The 12,898-nt window shown below is 39.5% G+C and overlaps 1 protein-coding gene across 8 annotated transcripts in view; it reads right to left on the reverse strand.

The window, feature by feature from the left end:
* INVS (inversin) overlaps positions 1–12,898 on the reverse strand; it is an 85,027-nt gene that overhangs the window by 37,019 nt on the left and 35,110 nt on the right. For all 8 annotated transcript variants that reach the window (XM_032120140.1, XM_032120148.1, XM_032120130.1 and 5 more), the window contains 2 exons: positions 11,347–11,520; positions 8,967–9,134 (listed from right to left, as the gene is read on the reverse strand). In XM_032120140.1, coding sequence (XP_031976031.1) covers positions 8,967–9,134; positions 11,347–11,520 — 342 coding nt within the window. The remainder of the gene's footprint in view (positions 1–8,966; positions 9,135–11,346; positions 11,521–12,898) is intronic.

Genomic DNA, 12,898 nt, shown 5'->3' on the forward strand with positions numbered 1-12,898 from the left:
GCTTTTGTATATTTAATTATTGTACAAGACCTGATTTCTGGTACATACCCCATAATTTTACTAGTCTACTGTGCAAGTGGTTCCTTACACAGATCTTTAAAAGATTAACTCCAGCTTTTATGAAAACAACTAGAGATTCTTACATGATTTACAAGTTGAAAATGACATACATACATATCTTCAGATTTTCTCCTACAATACTCCTTATTTTGCACAAGTTAATTTTATGACTTTCATTATAATATTCTTCTAGCATTTTATACCCCTAAAGTATTTCCAAGGAGATGTCTACATCTCTAGGTGACAGGATAGAGGTTAGAGACTATTTCTAATGGGCTTAGTTTTGAATTTTAAAAGCCTATTTTAAAGTTTCATGATTAGCCACTTGATCACATAACATAGGCATTAATAGATATAACTTGACTTTTCATCACCTTTTCTTAAAAAATATGCTAAATTACTTTCACATAAGGTCCCTAGCTATATAGTTTTGTATTATGATAATTTCATCTCTCAAATGTTTTTCTGTACAGAGTTCTCTTCGTGATTTTCTTTTTCAGGCAAAAGAACAGAACAGGTACAAGTGAACCTCATCTTAGCATTTGAGAGATCTTCAAATGACAAATATCATAAAGACCCATGAAACACAAACTTTAAACTCCAGTTTTCTGAAAAAAGAGGTATTACTAAAAACAGTGATAAGCAGTAACACAGTAGAAACTCAGGATGCAGGACACTAAACATCTAGAGCAGAAGCAGAATGTCAAAACAAGAGTTTAAGTAAACCAGAGGGAGTGAGTCTGCTTTTCGATCTCCAGCTATTCAGAACAATTCGCTGAAGTCATGGGAACACTGTGCAAAATTAAAAGGGAATGTAGTCCTGAGATTTTTAACTTCCTACACTAGATGGGATTTTAACCCATGATAAGTGAGAAAAGCAATCCTCCTGAAAATACAGAGCCACACTATATATTACAATATACTTATGAAAGAGGAGCAAGAGACTGTGATCAGTGCTGATCCCTTTCTCATTAAACTAACTGCAATCTTCCCTTTTGACTCCACTAGGTACACAAACTGGTAGAATCACCTGCATTTGCATTATTTGGAGTAACTACTACACAGAAAACAAATATCTAACATAGAGAACAATAAATCAAGAAGAAGAAAGTCACAAAATTCCAGAATTATGGTTTCTATCCAAATATTACTTGACCAAAGTTACATTCTATATTTTCTATGTAATGGATTAAAAAGCCCTCAAAACTCCCCAAACATTTTGAGTTATATTTCACTATATTTTCTAAGGGCAGTCTGGCTAAGTTATTACAGCAGTAGTAACTTCATCTCTGCAATGCCCTGATTCTTTGTTTTTTGCTGTTTACTTTCTTACAGTGTCAACTTAAACCTCCTAATATTTGGTTAATGTAAGTTTTCTAGGTCTAAAGAGTTACATACTTCGCATACTGCATGTAAATCCTAGAATCACAGAATGGTTGGGGTTGGAAGGGATCTCTGGAGATCATCTAGTCCAACACCCTGCTAAAGCAAGTTCAGCTACAGCAAGTTGCACAGAATTAAGTCCAGGTGGGTTTCAAATATCTCCTGAGAAGAAGACTCCACAACCTCTCTAGACAGCTTGTTCCAGTGCTCAGTCACCTTTAATCTCAGTAAAGATGTTTTCCTTCATATTCAGATGGAAGTTCCATATTTCAGTTTGTGCCCATTGCCCCTTATCCTGTTGCTAAGCACCACTGAAAAGTGTCTGGCTCCATCCTCTTGATATCCACACTTAAGGTATTTCTATGCATTGATAAGATCCCCTCTCAGTGATCTCTTCTCCAGGCTGAATAGTCCCAGCTCTCTCCCAGCCTTTCCTCATAAAAGAGATGCTCCAGTCCCTTTCTCATCTTCATAGCACTTAGCTGGACCCTCCCCAGTAACTACTGGTCTTTCTTGAACTGGGGACCCTAGAACTGGACCAGCACTCCAGATGTGGCCTCACTAGGGTTGTGTAGAAGGACAGGATCACCTCCCTCAACCTGCTGGGAATGCTCTTCCTAATGAATCCCAGGGTACCAGTGGCCTTCTTGGTCCCCAGGGCACACTGCTGGCTCATGGGCAGCCTGTTGTGCCCCAGGAGCCCCAGGTCCTTCTACTGGTGCACAGTGTGATTCCTCCCACAGTGCAGGACTCTCTATTTGCCTTTGTTGAGCTTAGATTAGACTCTGCCCTCCTGTCCAGGTCTCACTGGCTGGCAGCACACCACGATGGTGTATCGGCCACTTCTCACAGTTTTGTAACATCAGCAAACCTGCTGAGGGTACAGTCTTTCCCTTCATCCAGGTTATTGATGAATAAATGGAAAAAGACTGGGCCCAGTACTGACCTCTGGGGAACACTTCTAGATACAGGCCTGTAACCAGACTCTGTGCCACTGATCACAACCCTCTGACCTCTCCCATTCAGCCAGTCCTCAACTCACCCACTGCTCACTCGGACAACCCACCTTCCTTGAGCTCTCCTATGAGAACGTTATGGGAGACAGCGTCAAAAGCCTTGCTGAAGTCAAGGTAGACAACCCCCACTGATCTTCCCTCATCTACCCTGCCAGTCCTGCCATCACAGAAGGTATCTTATTGGTCGAGCATGATTTCCCCTTGGTGAGTCCATGTTCACTACTAATAACCTCCTTTTCCTTCACATGCTTAGAGATAACATCCAGGAAGAGCTGTTCCATCACCTTTTCAGGGATTGAGGCAATACCTGTAGTTTCTTGGGTTGTCCTTCTGGCCCTTTCTCAAGACACTGGAGTGACACTGGCTTTCCTCCAGTCCTCAGGCACCTTTCCTGCTCTCCATGACGTTTCAAAGATGATGGACAGTCTATTAGCAATAACATCTGCCAATTCTAATTAAATGCTAATTAAATTGCCTGTCTCAGACAAATCTTCATCAGTTTTAGATTAGGTATCAGTACAGTCAGCCATGTTTTGTTAGAATCAAAATCTAACATACTTGAAACATACTGGAGATCACCAATACGTGCACTCACTAGTACAATAACAGATACTCTATTAAAACCATAAAAATTTGATAAATATGACTCTCAACTAAAAGTACTATCAAAGTTAACATTGTTACATGCACAAACCTCGATAATCGAAGCATGTGTAACACTTCTTTTGATAAGCATTCAAAAGCATTTACCTGAGCCACTATAGTGAAAAGTTGTATGTTCTTCCCTAACTTCAATAATTATCAAGAGAAAGCAAACTGATAATATGCTTCCTTTTTGTCTATTCATAGAGCTCAGTAGGGGGAGCATAGAGCCTACTGCAAAAATTCATTTTATGAGAATCACTTTTAAGTATGGCTAAACATGAATTATGGTAGGCACAGAAGTTATCACTAAAATTCTAAGACTACCAGAGGAAAACGTGTTTGAACAAAATGGACAAACAAGAAAACAAATGCTTCTTCACTTATAATTTGCTGATGTAATCCTGACAGCTAATTTTCAAGCCTTCCAGAAGTAAAACAACATACTAAATAAACGAATCCTAAAACTCCTGGCTTAAAGTCACTGATGTTGTCAAGAAAGATCCCCATAGTCAAAAGTGTTATTTTTGCACAATGGTACAGAATCTTCTAATGACAAAGCCACTATTTATATTCCAGCCTAAAAGTATTTGTGTGTTTTGAATTTTTTGGCCACTTAAATTAAAATTTTCTAGGCCTGTTTCTGCCTATATTCACAAGTATAACTTCTTTAGATTTTAAGTGGGTTTAGTTAGCTATAATTAAACTGTCATACTGTATTCATATTTTAAGCACAATACAGAGAAGAAACAGAAGCTAAGCATTTTTCTGTGGCATGGCGATAATGGAAAGTGTGGTGTAAGCAAATGTCACGTCTCTTACCATGAAGAATAAATAAAGAGAAGAGATACAAAATAGACAGAGAGTACTAAGCAGTTGCTTCCATCATAATAATGGAACCTTATGTTGTTGTTTTCTCCTTAAATATTCCCAACATTTTTCATGTAACCAAGCACTGCTGAATCTGGAAAGGTGGAAAAGGAAGTTGACCATGAGAGGATCTCCAGATTAGAGTTTCTCTCTACTTCACACGTTTACTTTCTACATATGTGGAGTTCCATTTTGGCTGTATTTCGTGGATTTCAATACCAGATATAACCAATTTGTGCATAACTGTCACCCCTGCACACCTACCTTCTCAGCATTCAGCTGAGCTCTTTTCGTAATTGTTTATTTTGACAATACCAATGGACCATGTACTATACAAACATCAAACAGAAAGATGACCTTAGCTTTAAGAATTTATAAACAGGAGACAATAACTGGCCACATCCAAAGGGTAGAGTGCAGAAAAACAAGACAGTATTTTTTGATACCATAGACTGTAGTTTCGATAAAACCAGCAGCTAAACTTTTGTCAAGTTTTTGTAAAGCAGCGCTGGAGAATTCCAAGTAGGATACTAGAGAAAAATAATTTCCTGGGGAATTCTTCCACAGTATTAAAGATACCATAGGAGAAACAACAGCAGCGTTGTTTTTTGTAGCTCAGCCAGCAGGCACCAAAGGCTGCCAGTGTAGGCTGACCAGAGGTAGGCATCGATACCTGGGTGCTACCTGGGCAATGGCACAGTGCTTACAGACCCTACCCTGAAAGCAAAGACAAACGGTTTGGTTGAATGTGGTTAAAAATGGGGTGGCAACAGGGACACAGACATTTGCCTTTTATACTGCTATCACCACAAGACACTGTTTTCATGAATTTAAAAATGTAATTATATGTTAAGACACAAGATGATAGAAATTTTCCCTCTACGGGTACGTACATTAGAAATACAACACAGAACGTGAAAAACTATAAAGGTAGCCTAGCCATGAAGACCTAGAGAGGAATGAGAATCAAACATGATGCTTGGACAATAGATTTGGAACTGGATAGTATGGCAAAAAGCAGCTAAGAAAGGAGGGGCACACTGTGAGCTCTGCTAGGTAGATATCTATCAAGACAAGTAAGAAAAACACTTCAATTTGGAGAGAAGATCTTACTACAGGATTAAACCCAGGGGCACCACCACCACCAAAAAAAGGTATTTATATGCAACAACAAATTCAGTCAACAGATTGATTACCTAGTAACAACATTTCTGTATCATCAACTTTACAGCATAGCTGAATTATTTTTTCATTTACACTTGTTATTAACTTACTCCATTAGCAAGTACATATAGATGTAGCTAATTGCAATATAAACAATTAAGCTGATTCATGGAAAAGCCAAGATGGAATCAAGAATACACTCTTTTCAGCCCAGCCAAAGTGCCTCTATACTGCTGCACCCAGCATGAGCAACAAAGAGGAGGAGCTGGAAGCTCCTGAGAGCTCCGATCCGGATGCCACTACTGACACTTGGTGGGATGAACCCACGACTGGTGGGTGGCTACAGGCTTCTCAGAAGGGACAGGACAGGAAAGAGGGTCAAAGGAGTTGCTCTATACAATAGATGGATTGGGTGCAATGTGCTGTCCCTGAAGAACAGCCATGAGCATGTTGAAAGGCTGTGGGTAAGAGTCAGAAACTGAGGCAATAAAGGGAACTTTGTGGTCAGTGTCTACTACATGCCACCTGACCAAGGAGAGCCTCTTGATGAAGCCTTCTTGTTTCAGCTACAGGAGGCATCATGCTCAAGGCTCTTGTGCTGCTGGGAAACTTCAACCACCTTGACATTTGCCAGAGAAGCAGCATGGTGAGCTATAGGGAATTCAGGAGAGTCCTAGGATGAATGGAAGATAAGACAGGTAATGGACAGCTCTACCAGGGGGGATGTGACACTGAACCTGATGGTCACCAAGCACTGCCTGACCAACCCAGTGGCCTTCTATGATGGAGTGACTACATCAGTGGACAAGGGAAGGGTGATGGATTGCATTTTTCTGGACTGCTTTAAAGCCTTTGACACAGTCCCCCACAATGTCCTTGTCTACAAATTGGAGAGATTTGATGGGTGGGCTGAAGGAATTGGTTGGATAGCATCCAGAGCACTAGTCACTGTCCTAATGTCCCAGTGGATACTGATGATGTCCCTCAGGGGGCTGTACTGGGACCAGTGAGATTTAATGTATTCATTAATGACACAGGTGAATGAATTGAGTGCACCCTCAGCAAGTCTGCAGATGACACCAAGCTGAGTGGTGCAGCTGACAAGCTTGAGGGATGGGATACCATCCAGAGGGACCTGGCCAAGCTCAAGAAGTGGTACCCTGGGAAACTCATGAAGTTCAATGAAGCCAAATGCAAGGTGCTGCACCTGGGTCAGGGCAACCCCAGTACTAACACAGGCTGGGAGATGAACAGATGGAGAGCAGCCCTGCCAGGAAGAGCTTGGGGGTTCCGGGTAAAGGATGAGAGGCTGGACATGAGCCGGCAATGTGTGCTTGTGACCCAGAAAACCAAATGTGTCCTGGGCTGCATCAAAAGCAGCGTGGCCAGCAGGTCAAGAGTGGGGATTCTGCTCCTCTGTTCTGTTCTCCTGAGACTCTACTTGGAGTACTGCATCCAGCTCTGGGGTCCCAGCACAGGGAAGATATCAGCCTGTTGGAGTGAGCCCAGAGGAGGGCCACCAAGATCATTAGAGGGATGGAGCATCTCTCCTATGCAGAAAGGCTGAGAGAGTTAGGGTTGTTCAGCCTGCAGAAGAGAAGGCTCCAGGAAGACCTTACAGCAGCCTTCCAGTACCCAAAGGGGGCCTACTAGAAAGATGAAGGACTTTTTACAAGGGCATGTAAGGACTTTTTACAAGGGCATGAAGGACTTTTTACAGGACAAGGGGGAATGATTTTAAACTGAGAGTAGGTTTAGACCGGATATTAGGAAGAAATTCCTTACTGTGAGGGTGGTGAGGCACTGGAACAGGTTGCCCAGAGAAGCTGTGGATTCCCCACTCCTGGAAGAGTTCCAAGGGTTGGATAGGGCCCTGAGCAATGTGATGTAGTTGAAGATGTCCCTGCCCATGGACTAGATGACTTTTAAAAGTTTCCTACCAATCAAGCTATTCTGTGAGTCTTTTAATTGTCAGAGTTTAAAAAAACCCCAAAAACCAACAAAATAAAACCCTCCAGAAAACCTGGACATGATCATGATTCTGGATTACCTAAAGAGAATCTTTGAGAACACTTTCAGCAAGGAGACAAGTATTTTTGATCTTTTGTAGTACATCTGTCTTAGATGGAGTTAATTTTCCTTGCACCAGCTGGGCTTTGTATTTGTGATTAGAACTGTTGATGGCACACCCATGTTTTGGCTATTGTAGAATAACAAGGATTCCTCTTTTTCATGTCCTGCCCTGTCCTGCTCCCCTGCTTCCCCCCCAGTGAAAGGGCTGGGGGTGGGCAACAGACTGGGACAGGACACAGCTGGGACAGTTGACACAAACTGACCCAAGCAATAGTTCATACCATATAATATCACACTCAGCAAAAAATCTCAGGGACTGGGGAGGGCAGGAAGGATGCTCATGGCTACACCATTTGTCCTCCTAAGCATGATCAAGCATGCTGAAACTCTTTTTCCATTTTCCTGGAAGTGGCTAACATCTGCCTGCTGATGGGAAGGGTGAATAAATTTCCTTTTCTGCATGCAGCTTTTGCTTTCCATACTGTGCTGGCATTATCTTTCATCCACAAGTCTTCTTGCCTTCCCTCTATTTTCTCTGCCTTGAAAGAGGGCAGGTGAGTGAGTGGCTGGGTGGGCCTAAGGCTGCTGGCTGAGCCTGACACACCACAACTTTTAAAAAGTTGCCTTGACTACCTAATGTTTCAAAATCTGTAGTTGAATACAAAGATCCTTACTTCCTCTGCAGCAAATTTACTTCTCCAGTGTGGCAGAAAAGTAGATACAAATTCAAACTTTGTGACAAAATATTGTTTGTAACAAATTATTTCACAACTGGAAACAAATTACAAATATATTGCATACACAGCAGTAATATAGAAATACAATCTCTTTAATACTGGAAACTTCTCAAAAACTGTTTTTATAGTAAAAAAACTATCAGTAGCTGTAAGATTGTCAGTGTGATTTGAAGAAAAGCAAAGAAAGTTTTCATATTCATATTTAAGTTCTCAGCTTGCAAGCTAATCAGGCAGACAGACATACAAGTCCTTGTAGCTAGAGTACAATCACTATGTGTCTAGTTCTGAAAGACCTTCGATAGTCAAAGATACAGGAAGATGGTTCTAATATGACAGAAAATTTAAATTGAGGCTTCTGATATTTTTCCATGTTAGTGAAGCTCAAAGATTTTCACAAAATAAAAATCAAGGTTAAAATCAAGCTGAGCATATGATTTCATTGTAACCATTATAACTGTCATTGTAGAAGATGAAACTAAAATATTGCAGAAAGAGAAAATGTGCTATCAAGGAAAAAGTATTAAATTCATATACAAAACTATGTGGAAATTCTCTCAGCAAACTGATTGTGGGCTGACTGACAATTGATCAAATATTTCCCAGAATTCTAACTTGAAAAACCAAATTAAACTAGACTTTTCAGTACAGATAACTAGATATAAACTCTCAAATAATGAAGCAAAGACACATAATGAAGAAATCAGTGTGAAAATGCAACTGAAATGAGCAATATGACTGGCCATTTTATTCAGGAAAACTTTCAACCCTTTTCTCCCCCCCTTTACATGAGTTACAGCAAATACATTCACCCACAGAACTCAAAACAAACCCCTTTTAAGAGAGCAAAAATATTTAGGATTATTTCTTACAAAGTTCTGGATATTAGGAAAAGCAAATTATTTCATTCTCAAAGAGTCAGTGGACCAAAATGAGAAACCTCAAGAGAATAAAAAATATTTCTATCAGAGGAAAGCTGTAAGGACTGAAAAGTGTTACATACATATATGGTAGACTTTCTTACCAGAATACATTTCACTGTGTGGATTGCACTAGGGTCTTTGTTGTTAGCTGCCCAGTGAAGTGGGATTTTTCCTTCAATATCAGGAATTCCAATATTTGAATCATGTTTTATAAGAAGTTTCACATGCTCTGGGTTATTGTAGTAGGCACTCCAATGCAATGCAGTTTGCTGCAACACAATTTTCACAAGCTTTACAAACACATCAAAAATGTATTGAAACATGAAAAGTAAAGTTGGCTAAAACCAGCCTTAAACAACAGGGAAATAAGCAAGCTTTTGTTACACTTCAATAAAGAGGACTGACAGAAAACTGAGCACATGTACCTGGGGTAGCTGACAACTCAAAATTTATGAAAGTAGGCTTTAAACAAAGCTGAACAAGAGGCCCATCTCCCTCAGTAAGAGCATATCATCAGACACCTTTGCTGCTGAGGTCTGAATCAGGTCTAAGCTACACCATCTTACATGAGATCCAAACTGAGAAGCCCTTATGCTTGGAATGTAAGTATCTCTGGTAGGAGTCTAACTGCTTTATATGAAGATTTATTGGACTATGGCAAGAGAAAAATGTCCATGCCACTCAGCACTGCCCTGTTGGCTATTTGGTGCAGCAGTTCAGACCCGGAGAAAATATCTGTGCTGGGCATTAAGCAATGACATCCAAGCTAGAATGACCATCTGAACCAGGCCTCAGCACCAGAGCTGCACTACAGAACAACTGCAGTGAATAATGTGGTCCTTCTTAAATTTCAAACTGTTGGGATGACACAAATTGACAGAGAAGACTACTCTCCACTAGGGGAAGATGGCACTGAATGCTTACACTGGACTTGGATCCATCTTGAACAAACGTTTTGGATTTCTTCATTGTCTGTGATGACTCAGAACTCTGAGGTTGAATATTAGTGAATCTAATGCCCAACAACCCACGGCAGTCCAATAAAACATCAAAAGGCAATCCATGCTCCTATTGCCAATTCCTGACTGCCAGCAGCTTTTTTACAGGCCTTATCAACGTTCATAATTACATAAGCGAACCAACATGTGGGGGTTTCTTAACCAGCAAAATGTTGGCATATTAACAAGTATTTCATTTATTAGACACACCTCTCCCAACTGCCAAGAAACAGACAGTTGTAAGGCAAAGAATGGATTTATTTTTTCCCATCTCTCTTACCCCCTTACCCCTGCTAAATATTACATGGCACTTTGATTGGAAGCAGAGAAATAACTCTGGCAGGACATTTGTGTATAGAAGTACAACAGCCTGGATTAGCATCCCTAAACTGTGACATGGAATTTTTAAGTTCACTATCATATCCTTAACTTCTCTGTAAAGGAAGAAGGCAAAAAGAAGCCTATTTTTGTTTTTTACTGCCAGCTGTTAGTTTAGTACCATGATAACAAAAATAAGATAGCACAGCCTTTTTTTCTACTAGACACTTACTGAAGAAGAAGTCCACAAAGTGCCACTACAGCCTTGTACCAGTAAAATTTGTAATAAATCGAGGAGTATTATTTATTAAATAGAGCTGACCAGTATCCCTGGAAACTGACAGTTGCAATGAAGCAGAAACTTTTGGTTACCAGAAGGCCAGTGTAGCCTTGGTTCATTGACTTCTCTCACCTACAACCAGTTTCAGTCAGTTACCCACATGGAAGCAGATGTAAAAGACACTTGTTTTCTCTCATGTTCGGGAATTATATTTGATGATCTTGATGTGCACAGTTGCAGCAAGGAAACTGAACAAGCCATGTGCCCAACAGGGTCAAACAGGTTGGACTCTGTATCCCAGATCATCTTTCACCATTTCATTCCATTTTTGCTACTGCAACTACTCATGACATCAACTGGGAGAAAAACGCTCTACATTTTGTGGGGAATCTGGCAATGCTTTAAATACAGCCTTGGAAATCTGCTGAACAGGAAGGGTTGCTAAACAGTTTTGGCTGGTTTATGCATACCTTTGTTAATTAACTAGCATGGTCATGAAGTCAGCATGACCTCTCCAGAATGACTGCTGTAATTATAGGCAGTTTTCTAGTGACTCTTATCATGAAAAGATTCTAAATGTGAGGTTTTTCAAAGGAAGAAGACCAAGATAAGCACATGCTATCCAGATTCTAACAAGGATCACAATGTTACAGAAGACTTGGATTGTTTTTGAATCCTCTGTTGCTGTAACTACTCTCAAGAAGAATGTCGATGGAGCCAGTGCAATGAACTTTGACATCATTAACTTCAGGAAAATATTAATATTTCTACTTTGAAGACCTAGAAAAAGTTTATGACAAACAATTTTTTGCATACAACTGCTTGATGTAAAACCAATATCTAAAGTTGCCACAAGCATTGTCTTGAAATAAGCAGCACTTTTACCTTATTTCTGTCCTGGGTATCCACTTCTCCAGGTGCCATATGTTTTAACAACAAAGCTAAACATTTTGGGCTTTTGTGACGTGTAGTTAAATGTAATGGTGTCATATCCTCTAAGTCTTTCTTCATCCAGTTCCCTCTACGAGCCAGTAGAAGTTTCATGAAGCGGTAATTTCCCTGTGTAAAGAAAATATCAGACATTTTTGTCAGCTTATCAAACCAAATGATGATACTGTTTAGATATATCTATTGTATTACAGTGCCCAAAAAAACCTGCAGCAAAGCAGTCAAAACTTTGGAAACATCTAATGAAGATTTTTTTGTGTTTATATGAACCCTTCATTTTTAGGTCTGTTGCACTGTTTGTTATTAGGTACATATATTCCATTAGCAGAGTAAGACAGGGTTCATTAATACCAAAAATTCTGCAATATCATCAGTTTCTTAACTGTTTAGCCTCAGTAAACATCACGTAAAAACTGAAATAAGATCATTACATGCTGGTTTCAGCAAGGTAAACAGTTATCAGATAAGGAATAAAACTAAACATGAAGAAAGAATATTATTTTCAAAATGAAAGAAAAATAACCAGGAATGATTCAGAAAGATAAAATGTACTCATCTGAATATGTAGCAAATATATGCAGAAGTGATTGTTTCTTACATTTTTAAATTGGGAACTGTATGAGTTTTGGTCTACCATATATATAATAAATGGATGGGACAGCTAGCTTTACAACACATTGAAAATACTTCACACTAGGGCTTTCACTACGTTTTCACTATGTTTTCAAAAGAAATAATGTAGAAATGCTTCTACAATATAAATATGATAAAATGATATAATAAATGAGGGTGGATCCCCAAGAAACCAATCTGCTTTTATTTTTCAAATCACTGAAGAAGCCAGTGAAAAATTAAAGACATAAACATGCAATGATGAGGAAGCTGTACTGATTTAGTAGTATAGCCAGCCTTGACTAGCTACTACCCTCTGCTTGAAGGTTATTTTCCATATAGGAGAGATGCTACATACAATCTTTTGATGCTTCCACTTCGAAAAGTCTATTGGGTTTATCAAATCACCTTCAGCAGTTAAGTTGCAGTTGAGGACCAGGAACTTCTGGAGCAATAACAAATTGAAGCAAAACGTCTGCACCTACGTTTTGTCATAATGGTTTAAACACCCCTGTTCTTTTCATACTCTTAACTTTTAACCTTTCTTAAAGTGAAAGGAGTGTGTTGTCTCCTCATTTTGCTCACTGTCTTCCAATGTTTCCCCAAGATACCAGTTCTTGCCAATTTCCCATATAGATCTTTACCTATAACTGTAATGAAAATAGAAATCTCAGAAGAGAAGATAAATTGTACTAATTCTCCCCCACTCAGGGAAAAGCTGGAGCTTTTGATGAAGCTTTATTAGACAATGTACACAGGAAAGGTGACACTCAAATCAATAGAAGTCACGTCTTTGGATTCTCCTGCTTATGAAACTACCTGCAAATTAACATACTTCAGTGTGCTACAATTCTTTTATAAATTCTGCATGTTAGCT

Source organism: Corvus moneduloides, chromosome 1 (assembly GCF_009650955.1).
Source record: "Corvus moneduloides isolate bCorMon1 chromosome 1, bCorMon1.pri, whole genome shotgun sequence".
NCBI classification, from domain to species: Eukaryota; Metazoa; Chordata; class Aves; order Passeriformes; family Corvidae; genus Corvus; species Corvus moneduloides.